The sequence below is a fragment of the Eutrigla gurnardus genome (genome assembly GCF_963514095.1).
Source record: "Eutrigla gurnardus genome assembly, chromosome: 3".
NCBI lineage: Eukaryota > Metazoa > Chordata > Actinopteri > Perciformes > Triglidae > Eutrigla > Eutrigla gurnardus.
In genome coordinates, this window is record NC_139917.1 from 13,011,943 (window position 1) to 13,026,451 (window position 14,509).

General features: G+C 44.3%; 1 protein-coding gene across 4 annotated transcripts in view; it reads left to right on the forward strand.

The window, feature by feature from the left end:
• pax5 (paired box 5) overlaps positions 1 to 14,509 on the forward strand; it is a 57,148-nt gene that overhangs the window by 4,757 nt on the left and 37,882 nt on the right. For 2 of the 4 annotated variants that reach the window (XM_084005179.1, XM_084005180.1), the window contains exons 1-4: positions 782 to 1,868; positions 9,494 to 9,659; positions 12,750 to 12,947; positions 13,716 to 13,780. In XM_084005179.1, coding sequence (XP_083861305.1) covers positions 1,823 to 1,868; positions 9,494 to 9,659; positions 12,750 to 12,947; positions 13,716 to 13,780 — 475 coding nt within the window. In that variant the 5' untranslated portion in view covers positions 782 to 1,822. Of the gene's footprint in view, positions 1 to 781; positions 1,869 to 9,493; positions 9,660 to 12,749; positions 12,948 to 13,715; positions 13,781 to 14,509 lie in introns of those variants that run through there. The other 2 variants (XM_084005178.1, XM_084005181.1) reach the window with 1 other exon arrangement.

Below are 14,509 nucleotides of genomic sequence, written 5' to 3' on the forward strand. Positions count from 1 at the left end.
CGAGCTAAAGATTTAGAACATCGTGTTGAAGGATGGGAAATTATGCAGGATTGTTTCCACGACACTTGACAGCTCTCGCTCGGCCCACAGAGGTGGTCAGAGGAGCAGAAAGCTTCAGTGTTTGGAAAATCGAACTTCAATGTGTTTCTCTGGATGTCTTTAAAACCGGCTTTAAAGTCTTGTTCTCCTGTTCCCCACTCTTACATGGACCTATAAGAGGGACAGTTCCTGTTTCAGTCCCTGAGCATTCCCTCTTTTATAAAGCCTTGCTGCAACTAAGCCTCGTTTTTAGTAATACTCAATTAATTAGCCATTTAATATTGACATGAATAAACTGAGCGCAAATGGGTATAAAGGCATTACGTTTTTCACTCCGCTAATTGAAATTAAACATATGATCATTTACTCCCCGCGCCCTGCGTCGCTGCGCCGAGCCTCCCCATTGGTGGGACGGACAATACACGCGGGGCGTCATTGGCCCACGGGATTATCGGCAGCCAATCGGCGCGCTCTCCCCGCCCGCTTTTACCTGGGGCCGGCGATGACGCGTGAGCAGCGCTCGCGTCGCGATTGGCTGGATCCGCGGTGAGTGACGGGCAGCTGGCCGGCGCGTGTAGGTTAGGGTTCCAGGGGTTTGGGAGCGCGGGCGCTGTCCGCACGAGAGCGGGTCCTGAAACGCGGCGTGCGCCACCGTGGACGCTCGGCGCCGGCTGCTCTTCTCTGTGTAGTGGAGGAAGCCTGTTTATACAACACAACGTGTTGGCGTGGTTTTGGTTTCCGGGCGTGAGCGCCGAGAAAAGTACATTTTGAATTTTCTTTTCGGAGAAACGCGTCTCCGACCTCCCACAAACCCGGGAGTCCGGTACGTTTGTGCAGCGAGTCCTGGTCCACACGGAGGGAGGAGGAGGGAGAGTAGACGGACCAAGAGCCGCCCGTGGTTCACACTTACCGGATAACAACTCTCACGTCAGCCGCGGCAGCTTGAACTCGAGCCAGAGTTTTCTTTCATTATTTCCTCCTCTTTTTTTGGCACGGTGGATACGAGACTTCAAGATGTGAGCACTCACCCGCTCTCACGCGCTTTATTGATGGGAGATTACCAAGAGTTCATGTGAACACAACTGGACCACGAGAAGAAAATCCCCTGGCAGAAAACAACCGTGGATCTGTAAAGAATATATATATTTGTTTTTTCGAAGTGGTTTTTTTAAAATATTTTATTTTTAAATATTTTAACAGACTGAAAGGAGAAAGTTCAGACTCCCCCCCCCCCTCCATCGGCTGAGTCGCAGTCAGGGGGGTCACGGCCAGCGGACCGAGAAGAAGAGAAAGGGAGGGAGGCTACTTTTTTTGCTCTATTATTATTATTTTATTTATTTTTTGGCAAAAGTTTGAATCTGTTCTCCTCGGCGCGGACGAGCAGCAGAGGGAATGAGCACCGCTCCTCCTCTGGTTTTGGAGACGCCAGAACAGACCCGGTGTGGGGTCCCGACCCCGCGGGGAGGGAGCCCGTCTCTCATTCATATTTTTGACGCCATCCCTTTCTTCCCTTCCACCTGAAAAACTCAACATTTTTATGAACCTTTTTTTATTAGTTCGAGCCGAAGTGCTACCTGTCACGTTGTCAACAAACTAATTAGATTTTTTTTGTTAATTAACTGAGGAGGAAAAACTCTCTTTGAAGGGAACTGGTTGCCGTTTTTATTTATTGGAGGACCCGGTGTCTCAGTAAAGTGGCCGACTGAAGCGGGGCGTCCGGTGGCATTTTTAAGACCCCCTCATACGGTACCGGGGCCCTGCAGCCCCGCAGCCCTCCACCTCCATGATGGAGATTCACTGCAAGCACGACCCGTTTGCGGCGATGCACAGTAAGTTTACACGTTTATTTCCCTCCATCTGCATGATCCCATCTGCTCTGAACTGAAACAACCCCCACACCCCCAACTCCGCTCATAACAGCGGCGTTTCCAGCCGCACTCTGCAAAAATACTCTCAAATAATATTCTCCTCCTGGAGGGAGACCAAGAAGTCTCAAACAATGCTGAAATACCACGAGCACTTTTTTTTTGTCTTTTCGTAAATGTTGCTATTTAATTGATTTGCATTTATTCTAACATTTAAAAAAGAAAAAAAATAATTATCTCGAAACAGCCTGGGTGAAACTTTGTACATTTGTCGTGCATGTGGATTATATCTCCCTGTGTTAACACACATTTTTATATTATATATTTAGCTGGTCGCTCCACTTCACGACTTAAGCCGTGGATGTTTTGTTGTTGTTTTTTTTAAATATGGATACAACGTTTAGTTATATGGTTTTGTTAAGAATTTGCTGATCATCCTCACCCTTAATGTGTATTGTGTAAATGTACTAAATTAGGCACGGTGCGTAGAATCGAAGTGACTGGGTGGAAGGCGATGCAGGCCGATATTTCTGTTACGTTGCTGGTGCTTGTGTGGAACTGTTTGCTGTGTTTGGCTCTTTGAAGGGAAGGAGGAGGTGCAGGGGTCAGAGAGAGAGAGAGAGGGACGGGGGGCGGGGGTAACAAAGCATGACTAAAAGCTGAACTTGATCCAGCAACAGTAACAGTGTTTCCCGCACATAACCGGGTCACACAGACACACAGGTGCAGGAGCTCTGCTCGGGTCTTCGAATAATAACAAGGTGAGACTCTGTTGATCCTCCGCAGGGAAATTCTCCTTCACCGGAGTGATGACGGGCCCTGCTTGCTTTATACGAGCTCAAAACCAGCCTGATTTGTGTGCGACCCCATTTAAGTAGCTATGCCTAATATTAATATTGAATATATGAAAACATTTCAGTCATTAAGTCGAGCACAGCTAACTGAAGTCACATATTTAATATCTGTAATTAACTTTCACTCACAATCAACTCCAAAGATTGGCAGTAATTATAGGAATTATGGGCCCAAATAATAGGAAATAGTTCAAATTAAGAGCTTAACATGTACTGACAAAAATGGGATTTGATACGTATTCACCTATAATTATATAATAATAATAATATAATAATACAAATATTACCTACAATTATATATATATATATATATATATATATATATATATATATATATATATATATATATATATATATATATATATATATTTATATGTGTGTGTGTTATGTCTTATGTGTTATCCTGCAGGGAAAAAATACAACAAAAACAACAATACACACACACACACACAGAGAGAGAGAGAGAGAGAGAGAGAGAGAGAGAGAGAGAGAGAGAGAGAGAGAGAGAGAGAGAGAGAGAGAGAGACTAGAACGAATCAGGTTTCCTCTTCCCTGCAGTTTGACCAGAGCCAATGAACCGCGGTGCTGCCGCTAACAGCGCAGCTAAAGTTATATATGTCAAAGCGCGGAGACGCTTTAAAACGATTACACCTAAAAAATGTCAAAGGTAGAGAGAAAGAGAGAGAGAGAGGTTGGAATGAATCGACTGTGACGCGTGGAAACATTGTCGGTTGAATGTGTGTGTGTGTGTGTGTGTGTGTGTGTGTGTGTGTGTGTGTGTGTGTGTGTGTGTGTGTGTGTGTGTGTGTCATAAAATAAAGTTCACATCGGACTGTAGCACGCCTGTTAACGAATTATAACTCTGATTTTAAAGTTCAACATCAACTTGTTGGGTTTTTGTTTTAGACTACTTGTTAAAAAGAATATATATATATATATATATATATAGGCCTATATATATATGTATAGGCCTAGTATAAGTATAAGTTTATTAAGCCATAGGCCTACGCGCGCGCTCACCCTAACAGCTGACAGTTATTTCCACATATTTGTTCCGATTGTCTTTTACCTGCAAAGTGACTTTATTTTGGGTGTAACGATTATCTACGTCGACTCTAATAGAAAAAGTGAATATTTGATATCCATCACTCGTAATGACGTTTCTCGGTTGTCTCTCTGCAAACTTTGCAGCGCGTTTTTCAAGCATATAAGCGACGACATATCGCAGTGATCATTTAAAAATCTCTAGCAGGTAATTGTGATGCTAATGAGCTGAATTTCATAATCACGCATTGTAATGGTAATGGAGGCATGTTGAATGCTAAGCAGGCAGACTGTGGCCTACCTTGGTGATCGACTCATGAGTTAAAGAAAAGAGGAAAAAACGGTCACTTCAGCCACGTTTTACACGAAATTTAAAACACACGTCATCCCGATGAATGAAACGAAACTGAAGCGAACGCTGTCATACCATTTTTTTTCTAATGGGAATCTCTGTAAAACGGACTTCTTTTGATGTAAGAACACTATTCATGAATACGCTTATTAACAAGACTCCCTGACTCACACTTCACAGGTAGAATATTCATTATTGCACCTTTCAGGAGAAAAATAACACTTTACGTCCAAAACGCCTGGCTGGCACATCTCGCAGATCTATTCACTGTTTGCTCCAGGAAATGTGCTTCATCTGTATTCTCGCGGGCAACTTTCCAAACAGGTTTTCAGCTCAAAGTAATTTCTAGTTCCCCCTATTTTCTTTCTTTCGTTGCTTTTTTTTCAAGAGACAGAGCGGAGAGAGAACCGGTGGCGTTTTGTTGCGATTTCTCCCTTTTGCTTTATTTTTGAGTCGTCAGGCCGTGACGAGGCAGATGAGAGATGAGAGGGAGGGAGAGAGAGAGGGAGAGAGAGAGAGAGAGAGAGAGGAATGCAGTGCGAAGAGGGGGAGACAGAGAGCCTAATGGACTTTATTTTCTGGATGGGGGAGCTCGAATATATTCTGCTTTATCTCTGTATTCTTTCCTCCCGGAAACAGTGAATCAATCAAACATTTAAGGAGGCGCTGGGCTTTTAAGTCAGCTCCTATAAAGAGTAAATAAATAAAATACAACGGGGCTGCATAATGACCCCGGGTCCCCTGGCTGCCTCTGTCCCTCTCCGATTCGGCTTCTCGGGATGAAAATGAAGCTGAGCCCCCCCAACCATCCTCCTCTAGAGACTGTAGGTCCAGCTTTACCAGGAAAGACCTTTAAAAGCCAAGACTCCCTAATTTGGCAGAATCGTTGTATCTAATTTGCCACAAAACCTCGGGAGCCAGTGTTGATTGAATTTCTGGGAGCAAGTGATTCATTTGTTTGGTCAGTGTGATGAATTACTGGACCTCTGTCACGGAACGCACACAGCTGTGAGGGCACATCAGTCCTGAATTCTTCTCTTTGGTGACGAACACATTTTTCAAGGCATCAGTCCACAAAAAAAGGGAATCGATTCCTCCCCCATAAATGCAAGACGATTCCTGCTATAATGCTGAACAGTGTGAGATGAAATGAAGTGGCCTGCACCATCCTAATGCTTAAAACCATGTAAAAACATGGCATTTAATGCTACTTGTTTAGAGAATTATGCTGGCTGATAAACAAATGCCTTCGCAGAATGTGTAGGTTATTGCGTTTGTCCCTATCAGTATTTATGGTTCTCGGAAAAATAAATTTCAAACACATAATCCCCACAACCCACGCCAAGAATGGTGAGAGTCTGAACGTCTAATGCCAACAGTAAATACACAGATAAGTGAATAAATAGTTATCTGGAGGTTTTTGTAGGTCACAAGTCATTCCTCTCCATCTCTTTACAAAGCGAGGCGTATTGCATGCCCTGGCCCAGATAGGAAGGGTGAAAGGAACCATTTCATTTACTCTTATCTGAGGAGGGAGAGAGAGGGGGGAGGGGGGGGAGGAGGGGGGAGTCTTCGCCGCAGATACCTGTGGTGAGGAGGGGCGTACGCAGTCGGCTTCTATAAACGAACCCAGGCCTCAATAATAAAGAGAGGACGGAGGAATAATGCCTTCACACAACTATACAAAACATCCAGAGAGAGAGAGAGAGAGAGAGAGAGAGAGAGAGAGAGAGAGAGAGAGAGAGAGAGAGAGAGAGAGAGTGTGTGTGTTAATGGTTTTTGTCCATATAGGTCAGCAGGCTCTTTTTGCATTGAGGAATGTCTGAACGTAAGCGTGTGTGTGTGTGTGTGAGAGAGTTTTCTCTCTGCATCTCAGTGGGACATTACAGTCTTGTTTTTGAAGAAAAGAAAAAAAAGAAAAGAAAAAAGTCAGTATTACAAGGAAGAAAATGAGGAGAACAGTGGGGAAGAGGTGGGCCAGGGTTAAGGAGACATCTCTCGCTGCTATAGTCTTTCTAATCAACGCATACAATGTCTCATAGTGTGTAAAAACTCTGGGCCTTTGCAGAGCAGAGTCCCCACGAACCTGAATGGGAAGCCAACAGCATCCTCGTAACATGCAGGATAGATGTACGTTTAATACGGCGTCAAACAGCAATGTACAAAGCAGCCTCCTTCCACTTATACCACATGGTGACTACGCGTGATGTCACTGCACTGCTGCCCACTGAGGGCATTCAAATCAAAACATTTACACATATCACTCAAAAAATGTGCATCGCCTCCACTCAGAAACAGGTGACCACCGGGCCGCACCACCGTGGATTCACTGGAGGGGGATGTTTAGTATCACCTTCTGGGACTTAAAAAAGAATAGTAAAAACAAAACACACAGGTTTGGGCTTAAACTGTGTCCAAGATCCTAAAATGCTATAAACTACATTTCCCATGATGCAAAAGTTTCCGCCTTGGCCACTGCATTCAAGTAGTGTTCAACCCTAAGCTGCTATGACTGACAACATCATGAGGGTGATTTTCTCAGGACTTGACAAATCTCCTTCAGAGCTGCAAAATACATCGCATTGTGTTTTTACAAGCCGAGTCATGTTTCTGCACCTTTATTCACCTGTCCCAGCCCCGCCAACACAAACCACATCAAAAACACACATCCTTTCATTTCGCAGGTTGCTCCTTTAATCAAACACATTTCACGATAAATGCTTTTGACACAGCTGATGTGATTCCTTCTGCGTTCAAAGTTCCCGCTGGTCGCCATTCAGGCTTCCATGAAACGCTGCATCGATGTCTCTGTCTATATACTGGTGTCAGAGTGATTGCCTTTCAAATGGTGCTGTCTGCAGCAGGCATCTGCATAATGAGGCTTCTTCTATCTCAAAAAATGAAGTAGCAAGGAAGAGGAGGGAGCCCTTGTTGGAGCCTTGTTTGATGGACTGTAGACTTGTTCCCGTTTCTGAATTCAGCCTCCACGTGTGGATGTGTTTTCTGTTGGAGCTGGAGGAGACCGTGTGCTGCTCTTTCTTTCTTTTATGCTGATGGAGGGAGGAAGAGGACAGCGGGACAGGTTCAGGGGACAGCTTTGTGTTTAAGGGGGTATCCCTGCTGGGGTAATGTGTTTAAAATCTATTACCCCCACAGCTAGGATTAGTGTGTGTGTGTGTGTGTGTGTGCTTGTGTGTGTTTCCCCTAAAGACGTAATCACTATGGTAATACAAAAGCCAGTGGATTATGTGGTGGAAAAAATCTGGTTGATTTATACTCTGCCTTTGGTGAGATACATACAGTATATATATACAGGCAGTGTTGTGGAGTGGGAGTAGAGCACGCCTCCCACTCCTGCTCACTGGATTATACGTACTGTATGTTAGCTGGTGTGGAGGTTAGCATCGTCGTAGCGCCTGCTGGTTCTCACCTGGTTGGGCTGTTTGGAGCCTGTAAATAGAGTCTGCAGAGGTGTGAATGTCCAGGTTCTACCCTGCTTCTACCCCGGTGCATGCTGGGATAGGCTCCGCGTCTAGAGCTGAGACAATTAGTAGTTTGATAAAATATGAATTGCTTGTGAATATAATTGAATATAACAAGTCATCTAAAGACGTCACTGTGGGACATGTTTTGTCATATTCTGACTTATAAACGATATGGATGCAAACTATATCCCATGTTATACTTTGCTCTGGAGCTGGGGGATAATTCTATATGCTAATTTATCATCTAATGGTAGAATAATATCGTGATTAAATCATAAACGAGACATCGTGATAAACAATTGCGTCGTCTAAATTGATGGTGATAATCTCGGACTAACTCAAGTTTCTCAGAGAATGGGATCATTTTGCACTAGAGGTCTTATTTATGGGAGGAATACTCAGAAATGCCAAGTATTTCATTAACAGGAAAATACAAAACAATGTAGTTATTCCATATAGACAATTTAGTGAATTATTAGAAAACATGCTATATCGTGGTATATGTATCGGGATCGAGATATGAAACTTTTGGCCACATCGCTCAGCGCCCCTTTGCTCCGTTTCACACCCAATTTAAATATGTCGGCTCAAAAATGGAAGTTTGTCATTTGAATGAACAGTTACGTTTCCTTTGTCTAACAGTCACGGTAGCAGAAGGATTACATTTACAATTTGTAACAAAATTATGTTCAGGTTCAGCTTGTTTTCTGTTCTATTCTCATGTATACTGTTATTATTCTCCTCTATTCATTTCCTCAGGGGGAATATTAGCGGTATCCTCAAGTAAGGGTCCGGGGCCAGGCCTTGGTCAATAATTAATCCCCTCATTTACTTAAGATCTTAGCTCACTCTCCCCCGGGTGAAAATGGGCAAAGTTTGCACTTTGGAACAGTCACACTGGTATATTGTGCTGAGCCAGATAAATCAGTGGCCGGAGACAAATCACATGCATCTGGGATTGTAAATTGACTCCAGCAGCTGTGGGATCCCGGTCCAGAAAATTAATATTTCCCAAACAAACCTCATAAGAAATGATAATACACACACACACACACAAAGCACAATATTTCTTGTTCATTACATGTTAAATGTTGGTCAGTGGTACAGGGCTGGTCTGTTTCTTCAGCTGTTGTCCCACAGAAACAAGCTGCTAATGGCACAAACACAACGGTGTATTTCTTCGGTCTCTCACTGAGGAAGAGAAACACACGATGATGAGGAGAGGCGGCTTTGAAGGTCGAGCAAATAAGATCAAATGTGGAGGCTTTAATCCAGACTGGATTGTGGCTATTGGATGTGATGTGTATGTAAACATTACTGATTAATAAGAAACCTTTTGAACATGGGAGACTGTGGTTGCTCTGAACGCCTTTTGTGGTTTTAGTCCGTCTGTCTTTTTAAAATATGTATTTATTGAATCTAAATCGAGAGGAGATGAGATTGACAGAGGAATCAGGACGATTGTGTCGGAAAAGCAGTTCGTTACAACGTTTCTCACATTCTTGTGTCCGTCCTTTCCTAAAATGTACTCACAGAGCCTACGTTAATGAAGCCGTAAATTAAGACTTTTTTTTTTTTTTTTTTTATAATTGATTTTGTTGATCACTGTGTAGTTTTTATTTGCTAAAGTCACAATCATTTAGTCCTCTAAATTCCTTCATCATCATCGCCTCATCAACCTTCATTTGGTCACTAACGCTTAGAATAATAATATAATAACTTTCTCTTTGTCTCATTTCACTGCCTGTAACCTAATTAAATTTCTAGGCAGCCATAATATTTCCCTCTCTCTCACTCATCCTTGACCTTGTTTTGATTTGTTTCGTGTCTTTTCTCTCTCTCTCTCTTTTCCAGGACATGGCGGCGTCAACCAGCTCGGAGGTGTGTTCGTAAACGGCAGGCCCCTCCCAGATGTAGTTCGACAGCGAATAGTGGAACTCGCCCACCAAGGGGTTCGGCCCTGCGACATCTCGCGCCAGCTACGGGTCAGCCACGGATGTGTCAGCAAGATACTGGGCAGGTAAAAGCCACACGAGCACCTGCGACCGCGCGGTGACATTTACGCTCCTCGCAGAGTTAGACGACTGGTCACACCTCGGTTGGCTGAGGGGCATGAAAACGTTGGCCTCCTGGTTTGACGCCATCTTTTAGGGAAATCTTTAAAGCAGGAGAGCTAAATGTGTCTGGTCAATTTGAGGGTCATTATGCTTTTTTTTTTTTTTGCGTCAGGTTCAGAGTCAAACTGAAGCCCCTGTGAGGTCACACTGACTCCTTTAGTGTCTTTCATTCCCAGCATGCACCAGCTGCATTTTCAGCACCGTCTGCCGTCATTTTTGCTCGCCTCTTTATTTCCTTCACTTTCTTCTCCACTTCCGACCCCTCTCAATATTTCTGTGTCCCCCCCTCACCCTCCTGCCCCCACACCATTCTGTGTCTCTCTGCCTTTTAAAAGCTAAATTCAAGATTAAATCCCTGCTCGTTCCGTCCCCCGGAGAAGAAAGGGGGACAAAAGGGAAAAGATTCATCACTTTTTGGAATTAGCATCAAAATGAAAGTGGCACCATATTTCTGCACCCCCCAAAAAAAGAATGTGTAAAAAAAAAGAAAGAAAATCGGAGGGAGATGGCGAAAGGGAGGAAGACAAGAACAAGGAACACAATCAAAAGGGGAAGGCATGTTAAAGAAGACGAGTGCAGGGGAAAAGGAATGGGAGACACAGAGACCATTTGAGGGGACGGAGGGGAAGGATTAGCTACAGCGACCCTCAGCTATATCAAAAAATGTGTTGTTCATTGTTCTCCCTTGCCTCCCTCTCTTTCTCTCTTTCTGTCTTTCTCTCTCTATCTCCCTCTCTCCCCCCTGTCCTGGCCGTTCAACTCACTGAAGCGTTACCATGAGGGGGGAGGAGAGGGGATCGAGGGATGGAAGGAGGGAGGGAGGGTTGTTTTATCCTCTCCTCTCTGTCTCTCTGGTGCCAGAAGAACAAAAACACCAACTCTACCACTCAGTGTGTGTGTGTGTGTGTGTGTGTGTGTGTGTGTGTGTGTGTGTGTGTGTGTGCACGCGTGTTAGCTCATCGTTGCACGGATATCAATAACCATGCTCGTTTATTCACCAATGATTCAGCTGTGAATAATTTAAATAGTTTTCCATTTGGAAATAGATTGTTTTTTTCTCCTTTAGCTGTGTTTATACTCCAGCTGCGAATAGCCAAAATGTGCAACAGAGACACACACACACACACACACACACACACACACACACACACACACACACACACACACACACACACACACACACACACACACACACACACACACACACAAAGAGAGACAAGGAAAACGCACATTTACAGGACACACATCTTCACGGAAGGGATAACTCTCGCATACAGCGGTGGAGAGAGAGAGAGAGAGAGAGAGAGAGAGAGAGAGAGAGCTGGTTTAAGACTGACTGACAGCTTGCATCCACACACAGCATCCCCCCTTTTTTCTGCAAGCTGTGTAGCGCATTTGCTGTCCTCCAACCCCCTCTTGCCCCCCCATGCCCCTTGTGCATGCAAATACATTCATGAAATAGCCATGGTGGACACGAAACGCCTGGATCTGAGTGTGTGTGTGTGTGTGCGTGTGTGTGTGTGTGTGTGTGTGTGTGTGTGTGTGTGTGTGTGTGTGTGTGTGTGTGTGTGTGTGTGTATTAGTGCCACCATCGTCTTACCTCTGTGTCACAATGTGAAACCGACAAAGAAAACAACAGCCAGCAGGAGTCAGACATCAGAAATACTTTTGGTATCACATTGAGTTTCACATAAGTACAGGCAGGCAATGTGATTTTCATATCGATTTATATTTTTCAATGTCATGAAAATAATGGTTTTCTCAGTATCTGTGTAGAGGCCCTACTGATACGTCTGACTAATTTAATGCACTGAACAGAACTTAAGCTATGTTATGTTTGAGTAGTTTTCCTTCCTTAGTTTTTCTTTTGCAAAGGGATCATAAACCAACATGAACGATTGCAGACTAAAGCAATGAAAATGTCATGAAAATAGCAACTAAAAAGGCCTAATAGAGAATTAGTTATCAGTTTCCTATCCAAGCATCGTCACAGTCAACACACATTGCATTTGTAATATTATTTTGTCTTCATCATTCCATTATGACCACTGAAGGGAACATTAGTTCTTCACTGTCCTTGTGAATGTTAGAAGTGGGCGATAAAATCCACAAAATCACATTATAATGTTCAATATGAGTTGATCTGAGCAGTTTAGTTCCAAAGTTTCCCCAGAAAATGTTTATTTGCTAAACTGCAGTTGCAGGATATACTGTCCACAAAGACTTGACGGTATCCGACTCATATTAGAGAGAATTTTATTGCTCAGGATAAGCTCTGATCACTTCACTTTGTCAGTTTGGACAGTAAGAACGTTAACCTACCTATCCTTCAAGAAAATATCTTTTTCAAAGATCTGGTGCAAATGGAGGAGGAGGGTGAGGGACAGGCCAGAGAGACGTGAAGTGGTTTTTGAAGAGTTTTGAATTCAAGCCAGAGAGAAGTCCTGCCTGCAGTGGGAAGGTCGTTGATCTACCGAGTAGGAGAGGAGAGGAGAGAGTCAATGTCCCGATCACCATGGAGTGTTACGAGTGCACCACGGTTATTACCCCAAAAAAGCACAAATTGCTCCTGTTTGCTAAAAATGACAGAACCCTGGGAATTAGCTTGGACTTAGCTTTAAAATAAATGTATTTGTGAGCAGAGATTTACGCCCCAGTGGGAACCATTGGGAACCAGTGGGAACCAGTGGGCTTGGAGCTGGAAACCACAGACAAATTATAACAATAAGAAAAAAGTCCTTTTTATTATTCAGGTGGGATTTGATCACAATCATCTGCATTGCTAGATAAGAGAGTGTCAGATCCATTGATCAGCTCATACAGTCACAAATGTATAAATGTCATCATTTTCACACATTTTAAATTCCGCCTCCCCATTTTGGATTTTAGATCACATTTTTTTTTACCTTATGACAGCTTTTATTCAACACGACAACCTTCGCCTGTTTGACCTCATGACCAACGTGATCATCTTCTTGTGCTTTGATGGGCAGGTACTATGAAACGGGCAGCATCCGCCCCGGGGTGATCGGGGGATCCAAACCAAAGGTTGCTACTCCCAAAGTGGTCGACAAGATCGCCGATTACAAACGCCAAAACCCCACCATGTTTGCCTGGGAGATCCGGGACAGACTCCTGGCCGAGAGAGTGTGTGACAACGACAGCGTCCCCAGTGTCAGCTCCATCAACAGGTACTGCCGTATGTGTGTGTGTGTGTGTGTTTGAGTATCAACTTATAGCAACAGGTACTGAGTGGAGGCAGAGCTCAGAGCAATATAATACTGTGTGTGTGTGTGTGTGTGTGTGTGTGTGTGTGTGTGTGTGTGCACATGTGTGTGTCCAGGAGTGGAGAAGAGAGAATGGTAAAGAGGCCCCAGTCTCCATATGTATGAAGTGGCTGCAGCTCAGTGGTTCAACACGATGGTACAATGACAACCCTTTCCCCTGAGCATAGAGGCACAGGGAGTGAGGGAGGGATAGGGAAATAAGAGAGAGAAGGAGGGAGCAAAAGAGGCAGACAAAAGGGAAGGAAGGTGCGCGAGAGGAAGGACAGAAACCGTCACAAAAGCGAGAGGAAAGGAAAGGAGAGGAGAGGACATGAGAGGAGAGGAAAAGGGGGAGGAAAGGAAAAGAAAGAGGAAGAAAAGGCTTGCATGAGCAGCCAAGCAGGAAGTGTGAGGCCCCTCTGCCATGTCAGCCTGCCTCAGCCACTTCACACACACGCAGCCACATGCACAGGCACACACACACACACACACACACACACACACACACACACACACACACACACACACCGTTTAGCTCCCACGATGGTCATGTTCTCTCTGTCAGTCAGAATCCTCTCCCACACACACACACACACACACACACACATTCTCCCACACATATATACACACACACACACACACACACACACACACACACACACACACACTAATATCTCCTCTCTCGTCCTGCAGGATCATTCGGACAAAGGTGCAGCAGCCGCCCGGCCAAACAGGCTCAGTGTCGGCTCACAACTTAGGTAGGTCTGCCTCTATATGAAATCCCGTTTCCAACTGTCGAAGCAGATTTCGGGTTTTTTTCTCACAGCGGAGGCATCTTTGTGTGGCTCTCCCGGGAGCCGGTGTGCAGGCGTGGAACAACGAAACGTATCGAAATTCTGGACGTTCACGTGGAATTAAAAAAGCCGGTGTGAAACGGCCTTTGCCTGAGTACGTGAATCAGGATGATGAGCTGCTGTAGTGGGATGTGCAGTGTGTTTGGTTGTGTGATAGTTGGGGTTCACTTCTTACAGGCCAGAGAGAGAGAGAGAGAGAGAGAGAGAGAGAGAGAGAGAGAGAGAGAGAGAGAGAGAGAGAGAGAGAGAGGGGACAACATTCAATAAATGCATCCGGCTTGGCCCAGGAAACAGTTCGGATACGCATCACAATGTTTGCTAATGGAGATCATGATCATCAGGTATTTACAATATAAGTTCCAAACTCTTGTTAACAGCAAGGCTGGATGATTAACCAGACAACTGCCCAGAGGCACCGTCAGGGGCTACAGAGGCCCACATTTATTATGTGTCAGTCGGTTTGTATTCATTTGATTCTTTGCAAATGAGTTTGGGAATATGCACCACTCAATCACTTAATGAAGTGAGATGATAAAGGCCACAAATCAGATTCTGAGTTATGACTAATGTTTGTGTTCAACCCAATGATCACATGCAACACATTCTTGCCCATCTGTGGGTTTAAAAAGGGCA